Source organism: Salmo salar, chromosome ssa01 (assembly GCF_905237065.1).
Source record: "Salmo salar chromosome ssa01, Ssal_v3.1, whole genome shotgun sequence".
In the NCBI taxonomy this organism is placed as follows: domain Eukaryota; kingdom Metazoa; phylum Chordata; class Actinopteri; order Salmoniformes; family Salmonidae; genus Salmo; species Salmo salar.
The window spans coordinates 79,842,095-79,861,428 of NC_059442.1; the positions used below are offsets into that span (position 1 = coordinate 79,842,095).

General features: G+C 42.4%; 1 protein-coding gene across 1 annotated transcript in view; it reads left to right on the forward strand.

Moving 5' to 3' along the window:
* The window catches only part of LOC106612532 (CUB and sushi domain-containing protein 1), a 556,683-nt gene that overhangs the window by 328,634 nt on the left and 208,715 nt on the right, over positions 1-19,334 (forward strand). Inside the window, exons 8-10 of the mRNA XM_014213739.2 lie at positions 12,300-12,381; positions 12,787-12,911; positions 16,192-16,313. Coding sequence (XP_014069214.2) covers positions 12,300-12,381; positions 12,787-12,911; positions 16,192-16,313 — 329 coding nt within the window. The remainder of the gene's footprint in view (positions 1-12,299; positions 12,382-12,786; positions 12,912-16,191; positions 16,314-19,334) is intronic.

The following is a 19,334-nucleotide window of genomic DNA, read 5'->3' on the forward strand; positions in this document are numbered from 1 at the left end:
TCAGAACAAAAAGTGAATTTCTTTGCCAATTTGCTATTAGTATTACTAAAATGCCTTATTGCAAACAGGATGCATGTTTTGTAATATTTTTATTCTGCTTAGGCTTCTTTCTTTTCACTCTGTCATGCATGTTAGTATTGTGGAGTAACTACAATGTTGTTGATCCATCCTTAGTTTTCTCCTATCACAGCCATTAAACTCTGTAACTGTTTTAAAATCACTGTTGGCCTCATGGCGAAATCCCTGAGTGGTTTCCTTCCTCTCCGGCAACTGATTTAGGAAGGGCACCTATATCTTTGTAGTGACTGAGTGTATTGAAACACCATCCAAAGTGTAAAATCAATAACTGCACCACGCTCAAAGGGATATTCAATGTCTGCTTTCTTTTTCCTTATCTACCAATAGGTGATCTTCTTTGTGAACCATAGGAAAACCTCTCTGGTCTTTGTTGTTGAATCCGTGCTTGAAATTGACTGCTTGACTTTGGAACCTTACAGATAATTATATGTGTGGGGTACAGAGATTGGGTAGTCATTAATACTAAACACCATTATTGCACACAGATTGTGACCATGCAACTTATTTTAACATAACAAAAGGGTTGAATACTTATTGAATTAAGACATCACAGCTTTTCATTTTTTATGAATTTGTAAACATGTCTAAAACATAATTCCACTTTGACATTATGGGGTATTGTGTGTAGGCTGTAACAGAACAAAATGTGGAAAAAGTCAAGGGGTGTGAATAGTTTCTGAAGGCATTGTCAATGATCAATTTTAATATTGAATCATTCTATTGCATGATTGATATTCATTACCTAGGGGGTATACTATACGTGGAAATATCAATATGCCCCCTAACAGATTTTTTTTCTTATTTTATTTGACTAGGCAGGTCAGTTAAAGAACAAATTCTTATTTTCAATGACGGCCTAGGAACAGTGGGTTAAGTGCCTTGTTGAGGGGCAGATCGACAGATTTTTACCTTGTCAGCTCGGGGATTCAATCTTGCAACCTTTCAGTTACTAGTCCAACGTTCTAACCACTAGGCTACCTGCCGCCCCCGATATACTAAATGATATACTAAATCCACCCAGTCTGATGTATACTGTCACAGGTCAGGGTTTCTTACTGGAGTGTACTACCTGTGGTTGCCACTTGAGGGCACTCTTGAGTTTCCTCTAGTATCCAGGTGACCCTGATTGGGCTTATTGGGATCACCTGCTGGATGACTATTTAGGTTCCTCTGTGGACTGGGCCAGTTGCTCAGGTCTCATGTTTTGTTTAGTGTTCTCGTGTGCGCTTGCTTTGTTATGAAGACCTTAAGTAAATATTCTGGATTTACCATTACCTCTGCCTGCTGTGTTTCTCTGCACCTGTGTCCAAGTTCATACTAGCACTATTGTCACTGTAGACCTGAGCCTCAAAATGGACCCAGCAGAGATTTCTCTGTCGTCCGAGGGACACTCCGAGCTCCACCACTTACGGTCGGCTCTCACTCACCGTGGAACAGTGATTGGTCGCCATGAGGCGTGGCTGAAGACTGTCGGAGGATTTAGGAACTCTTGTGTTCACTCTGCAGACGGGACAGACAGGAGCAACTGCTGCTGCACCTGTGGCAGTTTCTAACCCTCCACTTCCTACCAGCTCCACGCTTGCCCCCTTTCGGAGCCTCATCTCCCAGCACCAGAGCACTATGAGGGCATCAATCTATGCAGGCATCAACGTTTCCCACCAAACGTTCCAGAGTGTAATATGTCATCTCCTTGCTCTTAGGACGGGCTCTGGCCTGTGCTACTGCCATCTGGGAGCAGCAATCAGACATTTGTTTCAATTGGCAAAGCTTCACCCAGGAGATGAGGGTTTTTGATCAGCCCATCAGTGGCAGGAATGCTGCTCAAAGACTCATTGCGCTTCGGCAGGGCAGCCGGAGCGTAGCTGATTACACCATTGACTTTCGGACGCTCGCCGCTGAGAGCTGTTGGAATATAGAGGCACTTCACTCAGTCTTTCTGAACGGACTCAGCGCGGTTCTCAAGGATGAACTGGCTTCCCGGGACAACTCTTACACTCTTGGGTAGCTTATTGTTCTGGCCATCCAGATTGACAACCGGCTTCGGGAACGTTGTCATGAGAGGACGGAGGGGTCCCGAGTTGGTTCCAGTGTTTCTGGCCCTGCTGAGGGAGTCGACTCTTCATTTGTTCCACTGCCGTATGATGGGCCTGCTTGTCCTGCACCCCATCAGGGTTTTCAAATCGGCTATGGTTCTCCTTCATATCCTTCAGAGGAGCCGATGCAATTGGGAGGAACCAGACTTTCCACTCTGGAGAGTCAGATACAGTCTCCTGCGGCCGATACGGTACGCACCTTGCTTTCAGCCAACCTGTGGTGGGATAAGGGACAGTTGGACATTTCGACTTTCATAGACTCTGGGGCTACCGGCTGTTTTCTGGATCGCACATTAGCTCGCCAACAGAGGTTGCCACTCACTAAGCTGGACACTCTGTTGTCAGTCACTGCACTGGATGGTCAACCCCTAGGGTCTGGGAAGGTGAAACAACTCACCATGCCTATCCAGCTACGAGTTCTGGATGACCATGTGGAGCTTATCCAGTTACATCTGGTTGACTCTCCTGAGCTTCCCCTGGTTCTTGGACATCCATGGCTTTCCACACATAATCCTCAAATTGACTGGCCTTCGGAAAAAGTTCTGGGGTGGAATCCTTCATGCCAGTTCACCTGCCAGCAACTCTCTACACACCTTTCTGGCCCTGCTTGTCTGGAGAATTCCGATCCTCCTGTTCCTCTGGCTGGGAATGACAAGCCTGATCTTTCCCACGTACCTCGGGATTACTGGGATTTGGGCCAGGTCTTCAGCAAACAAAGGGCCAGCAAACTACCTCCTCACAGGCCCTACGATTGTGCCATGAACCTCCTGTCTGGCACCACTCCTCTGAGAGGTGGGCTGTATTCTCTCTCAAGTCCAGAGACTGCAGCCATGAACAGTTATATTGAGGAGGTGCTGGCGGCTGATTTTATACAGCTGTCCACTTCACCTGCAGGCGCCGTTTTTTTCTTTGTTGGGAACGAAGGATGGGGGACTACGCCCCTGTTTCGTTTACTGGGGTTTAAATAACATTACCATCAAGAACCGTTACCCCCTTCCTCTTATGTCATCAGCTTTTGAGAGACTCCAGGGATCTACGGTTTTCTCTAAATTGGATTTACGGAACGCATAAAATCTGGTGCGTGTCAGACAGGGAGATGAGTGGAAGACAGCGTTCAACACTCCTAATGGACATTATGAGTACCGGGTCATGCTGTTTGGACTTACTAATGCTCCAGCCGTTTTCCAGGCCCTGGTCAATGATGTGCTGCGCATCTTCCTACACCAGTTCATGTTTGTGTACCTGGATGACATCCTCATCTTCTCCAAGTCCATGGTTGAACACGTCCAACATGTCCGCCAGGTCCTTCAAAGACTCCTCACTCAACACTTCTTCATGAAGGCCAAAGAGTGTGAGTTTCACGTTCCTCAGATCTCCTTCCTGGGGTACATCGTGTCTCAGGGCTGTGTACTGATGGACTCCCAAAAGGTAGGAGCGGTGGTCAACTGGCCGCGACCCAGCACGGTCAAGCAAGATCAGCGTTTTTTGTGTTTTGCAAATTCCAATCGGAGATTTGTGAGAAACTTCAGTGCTGTGGCGGCGCCATTGACAACGCTCATCAAGGGCTCGGCTGGGCATGTATGCTGGACCCCTGCTGCTGAGAAGGCATTACAGGACCTGAAACGTCGGTTTTCTTCTGCACCCATTCTCGTTCATACGGACCCTTCTCTCCCCTTCGTGGTAGAGGTGGATGCCTCTGACGTTGGCATGGGGGCAGTTCTGTGGCAGTGCTCGGCGAAAGACCAAAAGCTCCATCCCTGTGCCTTCCACTCCAGGCATCTCACTCCAGCGGAGAGGAACTATGATGTCGGCAATCGGGAGCTTCTTGCGGTCAAACTGGCTTTGGAGGAGTGGCAGCACTGGTTGGAGGGCTTGGAATATCCCTTCACGGTTTGGACTGATTACAAGAACCTGGCCTACATCCAGGAGGCTAAACGCCTCAACACCCGACAGGCTCGTTGGTCTTTCTTCTTCACTCAGTTCAGATTCACGTTATCTTACCGTCCGGGGTCTAAGAACGTCAAGCTGGATGCCCTTTCTCACCAGTTCCCCAGCTCCAGTGAGGATCGGCCGCTTGAATCCATCATCCCCAGGTCGCTCATCCACGCGCCGGTGTCCTGGGGTATAGAGACTGTAGTGAGGGAAGCGCAAGGGAGGGAGGCAGTTCCAGATGGCTGTCCACCTAAAATACTTTTTGTTCCTCTTGTGGCACTGTCCAAGGTACTTCAGTGGGCTCACTCATCGCGTCTCACCTCAGAAAACAGAAAACGCTAGAGTTTTTGAGGAGGAAGTTTTGGTATCTCTCGGCAGAGGCAGACACTCGAACCTTTGTGGCTGCCTGTCCGACATGCGCCCAGAACAAGACTCCTTGTCAGCAGCCTCTGGGGCTTCTTCATCCGCTGCCAACACCTTCTCGACCCTGGTCCCATCTCTCTATGGATTTTATCATGGGCCTTCCATCCTCAGAGGGACACACGGTCATCCTGGTTATTGTGGATCGCTTTCCTTCCCTGGGTGGAGTATGCACACCACACTCTCCAGTGTTCCGTCACTGGCCTGTCACCATTCCAGGTGTTGTACGGTTACCAGCCCCCCCTGTTTCCAGATCAGGAGATTTGCTGGACCTGGAAGAGGGCTCGGTCAGCGCTCCTGAGGTCCTCAGCTCGGGTTCAACGACAGGCCAACCGCCATTGCAGCCCGAGTCCCCTCCTGCATCCAGGCCAGATGGTCTGGTTATCTACTAGGGATCTGCCTCTACGCATGGAATCTAGGAAGTTGGCTCCCCGGTACGCTGGGCCATTCAAGGTTCTATGACGCATCAATCCAGTGGCCTATCGTCTTCGTCTTCCCCGGTCCATGAGGGTCCATGAGGGTTCCACCTTCTACATCTCCAGACTCAAGCCTGTGGTGTTCAGTCCTGTGGTGTTCAGTCCACTTGGCCTCCACCTCCGCCTCACATGATAGTGGGACAGCCAGCCTACACGGTGCGACGCATCCTCTCCAGTCGTCAGTTCCGGCGAGGTACTCAGTATTTCATGGACTGGGAGGGTTATGGGCCTGAGGAACGTTTTTGGGTTCCGGCCCGTTACATTTTGGATCCCGGACTCATTCGGGACTTCCGTCAACATTCAGCTACCCTTGGTGGAACGTCGGGAGCCGTTCCTTAAGGGAGGGGGTGGTCCTGTCACAGATCAGGGTTTCTTCCTGGAGTGTACTACCTGTGGTTGCCACTGGAGAGCACCCTTCTCTGCGCCTGGGTCCAAGATCGTACTAGCACTATTGTCACATATGCATGGTGATCAGGTAGTTTCTGATATGTTTATGGATATGTACAGAACGTGCACATGCAATCTCTTTGACCTGATGAATGACCACCTTGGATTGAAACGATGTTACAAGAAAGCCAGTGATTTTTCTTTTCATTCACACTGGGTGTTGGACCAAAATGTATTTCAGACCTTGCAACTAACACTGTTCTGAGTATCCAGGGAAGAAATGTCTCCATATAATTGAGTTCATAGTATTTGTTTTTCATATTTATTTATCCAAAAGTGGTAAAATGTTTGATTATCAGTTGGACATTACCACTATGAGTATCACACATAATTATGTGCGTAATTAATTAAGATTTTCATTTTCACACATATCCACACACATACAAACCATTATCCAACTTGCTGTGTTTGCTTGGCATTTAATGTTTGCCCAATTTCCATAATGTGTTTTCCAAAAGATGCCCTTGATGCTATCTATAATAGTATGGGGAACAACAATCCCCTGGTGAACACCACATTAAATTGTATTAGTAATGTGCGCCATGCGATGCTTCACAAAGCATGTTCTATTGCAATTAGTGTTACTAAATGGCTGATTTTGCAAAAGTGAGGCACCATGCGCAATCTGGAATTTGAATCTCAGGTATGTGGTGATATTAGGTCCTGGGTGGATAAACAAATAGCAATTATGAAAACACAATTTTGTGACGCTGGTGTAAGGCAACCTTGTCAACAGTGCAACATAATGCAGTGCATGAAAAAAGTCATCTTTATATACTTGAATAGTATCAATAAGCACAGATAAGAGTTACAAACTTTGTTAATAATTAACTGCCTTTACAGCATTCTACATTCTGCTAAGGAAAAATGTATTTGGTCATTCAGAAACAGGGTTATGCATATTATCACCATCACCAGACTCTTTTAGATGAGGGAATAAACTCAGGTCCTGACTCACTCTGGTCATTAAAGATCCCATGGTGCTCATTTAAGGAGAAGAGGTGGGTTCCTGCCAAACCCCGGATGTATAGACAGCCTACTCGTAATATCTTCCAAGACGTCTAATTACTGCAGCTACATTTCAATTATTCTCATCTGCATTGACATGGACAATTTTTTTTGGTCAATTTTGTTGATGGCTGGAAAGATGACTGACATCCATCACTAAGGTGGTTTCTTCACATTTTTCACTGGATGAAAATTCCACCTATCTACACAGTGTGGAGCCTGTGTTTGCCATCAAATGTCGAATAAATTGTGAGAATACAATAGAGTGTGGGAATTCATTACCCTTCCTTTTGATGGTTTGCACATACTGGTCAGAAGAACCATCTCCACCTGCACAAATTTAGCAGATTGATTGCATGTGGGATGAAAGAGTTCTTTGTTCTATTGCACTTAACCTTAGGTAGTATAAACCTACAGCCCGAAGGAAGAAATTATAATTCTTTGTTCAAGCAGCACTGGCCGCTATCTAAAGTTGTCTTGGCTTTACCTAGAACTTGCTAGGTAAATATTTCTGAGAGACATCTGTTGTACAGTATTCTGATGACCTTCCTGAATACCATCACAATCTATTCATTCTGTTCCAAATATTTATTTTCACTTCAAATTCCCAAACTAGGCAGCCATGGAAAAGGTTACAAGAGATTTAAAAAATTCTATAAAATAGAGTCACTGTAGTTCTATTTACAAGGAAATAATACAATTTTCTCAAATTAAAAAATTCCAAATTGTTATCTATGTTTGGAGCAAAGTTCAGTTTGTTATCGTTGACAGTACTCAAATATGTGTCTTAACGAAGTCATCCGTGGATCTTTAATGATAGTAGTCATTAAAAATGGAGTGGAAAGTTTACCTTTCGCAGCAGAAGTGAGCTATGTGAGCTCATCATTGATTATAATAGTAGTCTAGAGAAGTTGAAATGGGGAGGCTGTGAGAGGGAACAGAAACTTTCAGTTGTAGTTCTCCCTGCTAAAACTTCCCTGCAAATAACCCACTGACAAACCAAAATATCTTTGTTAAATTGAGAAATACAACTAGTATGAAATTGAAGTCATGATCCTTTTAATTTTCAAACCATAGTCCTAACACAAAAAAAGTGGAGTAGGATGATCATTGTGCAGAACAGGGAACAGAAATGGTAGTGCAAAATTCACATCAGTAAGCTGGATATAAGCTTTGATCGCAGGGTGTAACTTTACAAACTGATATCAGCAATAAACAGAGATGACGTTTGAAGACAACATCAAACAGAAAGACATTATAGTTTATCAAAAGGGATAGCACTGGCTGTCCATGCTGCTAAGTCCATGAACACATTCTCTGACCTTGGCTTGAAATGAACATATTAGCATTATAAATTATTACATCGGATTTCATGGGACAAGGTTAATATGTTCTCAAATGCTCTGAACGTATCCTCCAATATGCCATTTCGCATGTAGCATATTGATCTTTCATCTAATTTTTTTTCTCACTTAATCCAATACCATACTGTATATTGAGCGTTCACTCATGGAAATGGTTATGAAAGGATGCTGTAGTCTGTGATTACTGTGCAGTACATCAAAAGGAATGGGGGGGACCAGCTTTTTGCACCAACTTTTTTTCCACAGAGTGAGATAAAATTGTGTGTAACCTGATTTTATGTGATTTGGGGGCAGTAAACCATCTGAGATTATGTGACAGAATGATGCCGAAATTAAGGTGAGAACACCAACATACATTGGCACAGGAATGGTAGACTAGGATGTGCTATGGAGCGGAGACATCCCATGATTTTTCATGTTTTTTTTCCTTTGTATTACCACTTGGGTTGGAAAGCTACCGGTAATTTACCAAAGTTACCGGATTTTTTGGTAATTAACACGTAGTCTATGGCAATCTATGATACCTTTGGTAATTCATACTTGAATAACTTGTATTTCACATTCATATATAGTATTCATTTTTTTATATCTGTGTCCATACTGTCCATGGGTTTCTAGTGGATAGACTATATGGTTCAAGAGAAAATAGCCTAATTAGTGAAAAGAATTGCATTATTTCCAATTAACTCTGCAACTTCCAAATGTTTTGTTTTTTCACAACTGCCACCAGTTTGGCAATAAAACATTTACAACAAAGACATATTTACATAGTAAAATAAATAAAAATGTGTTCAAAAATATTATGGATATTTCATGCAGAAACCCTCATATTAAACACTTATTCACTAAATATATGGTTTATATTTAGGATAATGTTTTACAGGTTTATCATTCTATTTTTATTTTCAAATAATCTTTTTTGATTATTTTATACACTCACCAGACTGTTTATTAAGTACACCCATCTAGTACTGGGTCGAACACCCCTTTGCCTCCAGAACAGCCTGAATTCTTCGGGGCATGGATCCAACAAGTCAGAAACGTTCCACAGGGATATTATTCCACTATGACGCAATGGCATCACGCAGTGGTACACCGCCGCCACCAGCCTGTACTGTTGACACCAGGCAGGGTGGGTCCATGGATTCATGCTGCTTACGCCAAATCATGACTCTGCCATCAGCATGACAGGCAAGGTTTTTCCCCTCCTCAGTTCTTACTTTTAGCTCAAAGGATGGGAACCCGGTGCAGTAGCCCATCCATGACTAAGATCGACGAGTTGTGTGTTCCGAGATGACGTTTTGCACACACTTTTCGACCTCTCTCATCAATGAGCTGTTTTTGCCTAAAGGACTGCCACTGACTGGATGTTTTTTGTTTATTGCACCATTATCGGGAAACATTAGACACTGTCGTGCGTGAAAAGCCCAGGAGGGAGGACATTTCTGAGATACTGGATCCGGCGTCCCTGGCACCGAAGATCATACCAAGCTCAAAGTCACTTAGCCCACTCGTTATGCCCATTCTAACATTCAATCGAACAGTAACTGAATGCCCCGATGCCATCGATCCATTTTCATGAACAGTGTGGTGTACCTAATAAACTGTCTAGGTGAGTGTATATTTTACATGTGATAAGGCCACACAGAGGGCCAGAGATTATTACAGACACCTGTGATAATTTGAAGTACCCAGAACGGCCACTAGATGTTATCTGATAAAATTCCATATATTCATTGAAAGTTATAAAAATTCTGGAAGTTTACTGGTAAACTTTGAAAGTTTCCAGTAAAATACACTCCCTTTGCAACACTAATTGCCATGAGCGGTAAATCATTAAAGCTCCTGTCATCACAAGGTGGAAATACGGTCATGGTTCCTCCTGGCACCAGAGGGCGGCAAAGACCGCCCTAGAGACATTTATTGGACTCAGGTGTGTCTTATTATTTCATGATTGTGTCCGTGTTCAAACACGTGTGTTTTCTGTGGTCCTTTGCAGAAGCTTGAGTTGTTTACTGTGTGAGGTCGGTTTCTGAGTGAGTTTTCGAGATTTAAGCTGTTTTCGAATACCCCATACTAACATATATACTAATGAGTATATACTATTAGTTCATTTTAGTGTACTGTAAATTAACAGTATGCTTTCAGTTGAGCGTAGTAGCTCTTCGCCTGTCTACCAAAAGTTGATGCTGTTGCTATGCAACCTCTTGCTAGTTAGCATAACAATTTACTTGTTAGACATTTTACGACTTCAGGTGTGTTCTTAAAATCAATGTGGAGTGCCAGAGTGCGCTCGTAAATTCAGAGCGTTGTCAGATTGTCCGTTTGTAAATTCAGAGCGTTTCGCTCTTGGAGCGCACAGAGTAGGGTTGATTTGAGCATTCTGACCTTACAACGGCAGTCAAGCACTCAAGCTAATGTTGGTTAGCTTGCTAGCTACTTCCAGACACAAATGAGACCACTGATCATTTTACTCGCCCTAGCAGAGCTGGTTAGGCAGTATTCATGTTATCCAGAGCTTTGGTGACTGGCTACAATTTAATTACACTTTTTTGCCGATGTTTACTGACACTGGCCACATTCAACAGGTGTTGAGCGCTCGTAAATTAATTATTCTGCGCCCTGGTACACTCAAACGAGAGTGCTCTGAAATCGGAGTAGATAGCCAGAGCGAATTTACAAAGCACCAGAATGTCCATTGAGAACGCACAATGACTATACCATTTAGCTAAGCTAAGAATGACGGGAATAATAAAGTCAATAAACGTTAGGTAGTTAGATAGCTTATAGTTAATATACTGGCAAGTTTGATGTATAAGTAGCCAACTAACGTTAGGTAGCGAGCTAACATACTGGTACATACTGCTGTGATGATATGCTAAGCGGTTCGTAAGGACAGCGTAGCTAACAAATTGTCAGCCAACATAACGTGTAAGGTAACTTATTTGAAAAGTCATTACTCTATTACATTGCTCAACATTTTTTTACATTTGTCATAATTAGTCAAAGCACTGAATTTGTATCCGCTCTTGTTGTACTTTGGCTTCATATTTTCCGCCATTTCCTGAAGAATTGCATTATGGGCCCTACAGTACGGAAATAGTGTCCTCTGCGTGTATACTTTCAGTACAACATCCGGGAACTTTTGGCATACTAACTATATCCATACTATGACCAATAAGCATGCTATACACTCAATTCACGTCACAAATAGTACAGTAAGTGCGGTTAGTATGGGTATTCAAACACAGTGTTTGTTGTTTTTCTAGTGTACTGTGATCCTGCGGCTACTGTTTCTCAGTAAAGTATTTATGTTTATCCTTACCACTGATTCCTCGTCTGGTCTCTTCTCTGCACCTGGGTCCAACCTCACCACGTCACAAATACATATTTCATATCTGAATGCAACCCATACAAATGTTATGATGAAACATTGAACAGGCTGTTGTATTTCTATAGCTGTTGACTCACCTGTTCAGTTATTTCATTTGAAGCAAAGCTTATAAACCAGTTCGATGTAATATAAAAATATATTGTTCCTTTAATAAATGCATCTATCCAACCATTATTCTGTAAATTGTATGACAAATTTCTTACCTTAAACTTTTTACTTACATTTTACTAACATACGCTAACATTAAGTAATTTGTATTATATTAGAATAGATAGAATACTATAAAAGTGTATTGGGGTATTGTCCAGTGGTGTTGTGTCGTGTTAGATGCAAGATTATTATGTGTAATGATTTGTCTCAGTCTGTGTTGTGGTCATTAGAGAGTTTTAACTTTTCATTTCAAGACATGTTTTACATGAAACAACGCCCAATGATCAATGCATTTTCCATTCCGAAAGCAATTTTTAAGCCAAATTGGCACCAAAAGTTTTAATTGACAATTTTACTACTAATGATCTGAGTTTGCAGTAACTGTGAGTGTACTCATCTTTGTATTATTTCATGGCATCTGAATTAATGGCAGCGATAGAGGAATATTTTTCTTTCATTGAGACTAATGGCTCATGATCTTGTTAGAACATGAAATTAGATTTATTGCTCTAATACTATAATTGTGAGGGTGCTGTTTGTCGCCACTGTCTCTTGCTCCTGGCCCTGTGCTTCTAGTGTAATACCTTTTTTAAAAGTATCCCAGCCTCTGTAGCAAACTCAAAAAAAAATTCTAACCATCAGTGTGTATGTTTTGTAGTGTCAATGAATGAATTAGTCATGAATATTGTACAGTCAAGTTTATCACATTACTTTGATTATTTTATATATATATATATATATATATATATATATATATATATATATATATATATATATATATATGTATTTTTTCCATACCTGCCCGGTATATACAGTACACTTGGGGTGCACCACTTTCATGGTATTATTTTATTATATCTGTCACTAGTATTTCAATAGGTTTTGTACATCTTTTTCCTCACCACTCTGTATTCCACCTTTTATCCTCTTTCTGTAGTGAGCCAAGGGGGCATGGCAGCAGACATTTGTCCAGATCCTGGGATTCCAGAGAATGGGAAGAGGATGGGCTTTGACTTTCAGTGGGTGCCTTTTCTTCACTCTTATCAGGTTTGGCGTCAGTGTAATGGGAACTGTGTGGAACAGTTTTAATCAGTGCGAGCCCTGCTGTGTTGCATTTTTAAACCCCCACTGCTATACCATCACCATTAGTGACTGCAATTGCACCCCCTCAATAGGTGATAAGACCCTCTTAGAGAAGATGCCTTAATTCAACAAGGGTCATTACTTGTTTGTTAAGGAGGCAGACTTACTTATCACCATTAAAACACAGAAACTTGAGAATGGTAGGGAACTTGTACACAGAGAAAAAAAGTGATATTTAGAGGAAGGAAGTCTGTCACAGGCATAGAGGGGCCAGGGGTCGATGGTGAGCTCTGTGTGACAGGTCAGTCACTGACGGTCATTTGTCTCTCCAACTCCCATAGGGTCGGAGCCAGCATCCAGTTTTCCTGCGATGACAGCTATGTGCTTCAGGGATCAAAGAGCATCACTTGCCAGAGAGTGACAGAGACACTGGCCGCGTGGAGTGACCACAGGCCTATCTGCCGCAGTAAGTGTGAATGCATGCAGACCATTTTCCCATCCCAACACTTTCTGTTGGTACATTTTCACATCTCGTTAAGGGAGATGGGGGACACGCACCAATGGTGAGTAGGGTGTTCAATGGTGAGGGACTACAGTACAGAGATTATTTTATTTTGAGGATGTAACTGCTACCTACTACCTCCCAGGTCAAAGACTTGAATGTTCTCTATTCTTCATATTACCATGGCTTTACCTGGAATTTACAAAGGCTATTCAAGATTCAATCCCCTTGATTTAAAAGCATTGAGACGTCTTCTCTCTGTCTTTATTGAGACTTGCAGTTGTTAGCCATCTGTGAGAGGCAGTAACTGCAAGCTGTCTTCCTTTGAAGTGTTAATAGCTGGGATGAATATCACATGAGCTCCCACAATTATTATGACTGCATGGTAGGCTTTTGTTAGCACATGTTGTGTACAAAAACAGAAAAGGTTTTTTTGTTGTTGTTGCTATATACACTATTTATCACCTTTGAAAATGTGATCCTGCTCTCAATGGGTTTCCCCTGACTTAATACAAGTTAAAGATATATATATATATACATTTATATACACTGCTCAAAAAAATAAAGGGAACACTTAAACAACACAATGTAACTCCAAGTCAATCACACTTCTGTGTAATAAAACTGTCCATTTAGGAAGCAACACTGATTGACAATAAATTTCACATGCTGTTGTGCAAATGGAATAGACAACAGGTGGAAATTATAGGCAATTAGCAAGACAACCCCAATAAAGGAGTGGTTCTGCAGGTGGGGACCACAGACCACTTCTCAGTTCCTATGCTTCCTGGCTGATGTTTTGGTCACTTTTGAATGCTGGCGGTGCTTTCACTCTAGTGGTAGCATGAGACGGAGTCTACAACCCACACATATGTGGCTCAGGTAGTGCAGCTCATCCAGGATGGCACATCAATGCGAGCTGTGGCAAGAAGGTTTGCTGTGTTTGTCAGCGTAGTGTCCAGAGCATGGAGGCGCTACCAGGAGACAGGCCAGTACATCAGGAGACGTGGAGGAGGCCGTAGGAGGGCAACAACCCAGCAGCAGGACCGCTACCTCCGCCTTTGTGCAAGGAGGAGCAGGAGGAGCACTGCCAGAGCCCTGCAAAATGACCTCCAGCAGGGCACAAATGTGCATGTGTCTGCTCAAAAGGTCAGAAACAGACTCCATGAGGGTGGTATGAGGGCCCGACATCCACAGGTGGGGGTTGTGCTTACAGCCCAACACCGTGCAGGACGTGTGGCATTTGCCAGAGAACACCAAGATTGGCAAATTCGCCACTGGCGCCCTGTGCTCTTCACAGATGAAAGCAGGTTCACACTGAGCACGTGACAGACGTGACAGAGTCTGGAGACGCCGTGGAGAACGTTCTGCTGCCTGCAACATCCTCCAGCATGACCGGTTTGGCGGTGGGTCAGTCATGGTGTGGGGTGGCATTTCTTTGGGGGGCCGCACAGCCCTCCATGTGCTCACCAGAGGTAGCCTGACTGCCATTAGGTACCGAGATGAGATCCTCAGACCCCTTGTGAGACCATATGCTGGTGCGGTTGGCCCTAATGCAAGACAATGCTAGACCTCATGTGGCTGGAGTGTGTCAGCAGTTCCTGCAAGAGGAAGGCATTGATGCTATGGACTGGCCCGCCCGTTCCCCAGACCTGAATCCAATTGAGCACATCTGGGACATCATGTCTCGCTCCATCCACCAACGCCACGTTGCACCACAGACTGTCCAGGAGTTGGCGGATGCTTTAGTCCAGGTCTGGGAGGAGATCCCTCAGGAGACCATCTGCCTCCTCATCAGGAGCATGCCCAGGCGTTGTAGGGAGGTCATACAAGCACGTGGAGGCCACACACACTACTGAGCCTCATTTTGACTTGTTTTAAGGACATTACATCAAAGTTGGATCAGCCTGTAGTGTGGTTTTCCACTTTAATTTTGAGTGTGACTCCAAATGCAGACCTCCATGGGTTGATAAATTGGATTTCCATTGATTATTTTTGTGTGATTTTGTTGTCAGCACATTCAACTATGTAAAGAAAAAAGTATTTAATAAGATGATTTCATTCATTCAAATCTAGGATGTGTTATTTTAGTGTTCCCTTTATTTTTTTGAGCAGTATATAATTGCTACATTTACTATCAATATACCATAAAAAATTGGTTTTCCAGATTGCATTTTGGCAACAAAAAAAATAGGAATGTAAATATTTGGTCGCGACTGAGACAACCTGGTTCAATTTGGGTCCCGAGCTGAGATCTGCAGAGTTCTAACTTTCAAAGCCATAGAGGACACAGGCCTCCAGATAACATAAATCAAAATGAAATGAGGCAGTATGTCAACCATCCAAAAGTAAGAGTAACCATGTTTGACAATTTCTTAGCACCATTCCAGGGAAGTACTGATTGATCCAGACACTTTTTGTCACAGCATCACCCAGTAAACCCTTTAAGAATAACACTCTACTACCCCCTCACCCCAAACCTCTCTCCACTACCACCCCCTCCATGCGGAGCTAAGTAACAGGTAGAAGCCATTAAATGTGAAGTTAAAAATCCTCCAGCTCAGAGATACACTGCTGCTCTTTTCTCTCCCGGATGGGCATGATCCCAGGTGATTATTTAGTTAATTATAGACTGTGGTTCCGACCTGTAAATGAAGAATGTGCTCGTTTTGCCATTTTTTTCTACCGACTTTAGAACCCTCTGACACTTCGATAATTAACAGGCGCACAGCGTAGTCATCAGAGATTTCATAATTAATCATTTTCAGCTTCACCTCTTGATGATTTCACTCACCAATCCTCAGCTGTTGTGGAGAGGATAAAGTTTGAGTAATTAGGTGCTATTAAAAGGCACTGTTTTGTAAACAAGCATGTTGGCTTCCAGCCTTTCAGTGAAGGATACCACTGTAGAAAGATACCATTTAAGGTTGGATTCTCAGAAGGCTGGAATCCAACCTTAAGATTCCAGACACATATTCTATGACGCAACACATGGAATCTCATTTTTGTAGAGAAAGTGTCCATCTTCCAACCTTGAATGCATTCCACGACTAACTGTTTTACAGAAAATGTACAGCAGTGTCAAGTCTATTTCTGGAGTTGGTTGAGGTTATTGCTTTACCATATGGCTCATCTTTCTCAGTGTGATTGTGGGATGTATATCACCTGTTGTATCATTGCAATGTTGTTTCCAATGTAGCATCCATTTCATTTCTGATAGATGTATTTGATTTGATTTCAACAGCGAGAACGTGTGGCTCTAATTTAAGAGGACCAAAGGGCTTCATCACATCCCCTAATTACCCTGTTCAGTATGAAAATAATGCCCACTGTGTCTGGTTCATAACAGCAGTGGACAATGGGAAGGTGAGTCAGATGTATTTTCTTCTTTCTTTCACTTTAACACGGTGAGTTATCAGCATTCATATACTTGCTAATGAATACCTCTGCAAGGTGAATGGTTCAACTTCAATCATTTAATTCATTTTTAGTAGTATTTTGCAAGTTGAGTATCAAGGCATTATCACATTGTTATGGATGCAGTCTGAGAGATTTTCTTACTCTAAATGAAGGGAAATATATTTTATTATGACAGTGGCCCAATAGGACAGATCTTACGAAAGACAAAATGTTCTGTAATGCAAAATAGTATGTGAGGCATAAACCTTTAAATTATAACAAATATGTGGTATATTTACCCTGCATGATGCCAAACAACCCATGACTTCATTGGATGGCTTCACTGGAATTGTTAAGGAAACATTTCATTATCATGCATTGTTTTATTTCAGCGATTAAACAATTTGTTTATACTTGGCATACTCCATGTTTATTTCATTTTCTTTGAATAATAAACTCCACAAGTTAACGGCAAGAATTAATTCAGTCACCTCAATATCAGAAAGGTTTCAAGAGCAGTATTAGAATCATGCTGGTGCAATGGATAAATATCTATTCCGTGGTGGGGGGGATCCAATCACAAAATCATGATTATGTTACCATATTAATGCAATGCCATTGTGTGCATTAGCGTGCAAATGGCATTAAACTCACTAAATTATCATAACAAATATGAGGTATGTTAGCAGGAAAAAAAATCTAATTTTATAAAGGGAGCCCACTTGAAAGTGTTCAATTAATGGTTTCTACTTGTCGTTTATATCCCTTGTGCAAGGTAGGGGTCAGAGCACTAAAGATAAAGCAAACAGTAATTAATATTTCCTGCTGTAAATTATGGATACTTCAAGAAAGACTGCCTTAAAGGAAATGGAACTCTTCAAAGTGATTGGAAATAAATAATTAGTCACTTGGCTGCACTTGGCCCCCCAAAAAGCCATATCACAACCTACAGTTGAAGTCGGAAGTTTACTTACACTTACGTTGGAGTCATTAAAACTTGTTTTTCAACCACTACACAAATATCTTGTTAACGAACTATATTTTTGGAAAGTTGGTTAGGACATCTACTTTGTGCATGACACAAGTAATTCTTCCAAAAATTGTTTACAGACAGATTATGTCACTTATAATTCACTGTATCACAATTCCAGTGGGTCAGAAGTTTACATACACTAAGTTGACTGTGCCTTTAAACAGCTTGGAAAATTCCAGAAAATGATGAATTGAATTGAGTCAATTGGAGGTGTACCTGTGGATGAATTTCAAGGCCTTCCTTCAAACTCAGTGCTTCTTTGCTGGACATCATGGGAAAATCTAAAGAAATCAGCCAAGACACCCCCCCCCAACAAATTGTAGACCTCCACAAGTCTGGTTCATCCTTGGGAGCAATTTCCAAATGCCTGAAGGTACAATGTTCATCTGTACAAACAATAGTACGCAAGTATAAACACCACGGGACCACTCAGCCATCATACCACTCAGGAAGGAGATGCGTTCTGTCTCCTGGAGTTGAATGTACTTTGGTGCGAAAGTGCAAATCAATCCCAGAACAACAGCAAAGGGCCCTGTGAAGATGCTGGAGAAAACCGGTACAAAATTAAACAAGTCATATATCGACAGCAAGGAAGACGCCATTGCTTCAAAACCGCCATAAAAAAGCCAGACTACGGTTTGCAACTGCACATGGGGACAAAGATCGTACTTTTTGGAGAAATGTCCTCTGGTCTGATGAAACAAAAAAATAACTGTTTGGCCATAATGACCATCGTTATGTTTGGAGGAAAAAGGGGGAGGCTTGCAAGCCGAAGAACACCATCCCAACCGTGAAGCACAGGGGTGGCAGCATCATGTTGTGGGGGTGCTTTGCTGCAGGAGGGACTGGTGAACTTCACAAAATAGATGGCATCATGAGGCAGGAAAATGATGTGGATATATTGAAGCAACATCTCAAGACATCAGTCAGGAAGTTACAGCTTGGTCGCAAATGGGTCTTCCAAATGGACAATGACCCCAAGCATACTCCCAAAGTTGTGGCAAAATGGCTTAAGGACAACATAGTCAAGGTATTGGAGTGGCCATCACAAAGCCCTGACCTCAATCCCGTAGAAAATTTGTGGGCAGAACTGAAAAAGTGTGTGCGAGCAAGGAGGCCTACACACCTGACTCAGTTACACCAGCTCTGTCAGGAGGAATGGGCCAAAATTCACCCAACTTGTTGTGGGATGCTTGTGGAAGGCTTCGTGAAACGTTTGACCCAAGTTAAACAATTTAAAAGGCAATGCTACCAAATACTAATTGAGTGTATGCAAACTTCCCACTGGGAATGTGATGAAAGAAATAAAAGTTGAAATAAATCATTCTCTCTACTATTATTCTGACATTTCACATTCTTAAAATGAAGTGGTGATCCTAACTGACCTAAGACAGGGCATTTTTACTAGGATTAAATGTCAGGAATTGTGAAACTGAGTTTAAATGTATTTGGCTAAGGTGTATGTAAACTTCCGACTTTAACAGTATGTGTTGTGATAATTGCATTGTTTGCTCTATAACCTGTTAATTCATATTCCTTGAAAAAACATGATATATGGGCCTAAAGGCCGAGACATTTAGAAGACATTTACATTTTACATTTAAGTAATTTAGCAGACGCTTTTATCCAGAGTGACTTACAAATTGGTGCATTCACCTTATGACACAGTGGCAGAATGAATTCAACAAGACCTTTGCTTTATCACAAAACCGGACAGCAACCTCTGTCCAGTGAAGTCCACAAAGTATATTGCATGTACAGTAAAGATAGTTACATGACCTACAGCATGGTCAAGCAAGTTAATGTTTCTGACATTTTCAGACCACTAACCTCTTACATCTAGACGTTCCGCTAGCGGAACACCTGCTCCAATATCCAATGATAGGCGTGGCGCGAATTACAAATTCCTCAAAAATACAAAAACTTCAATTTTTCAAACATATGACTATTTCACA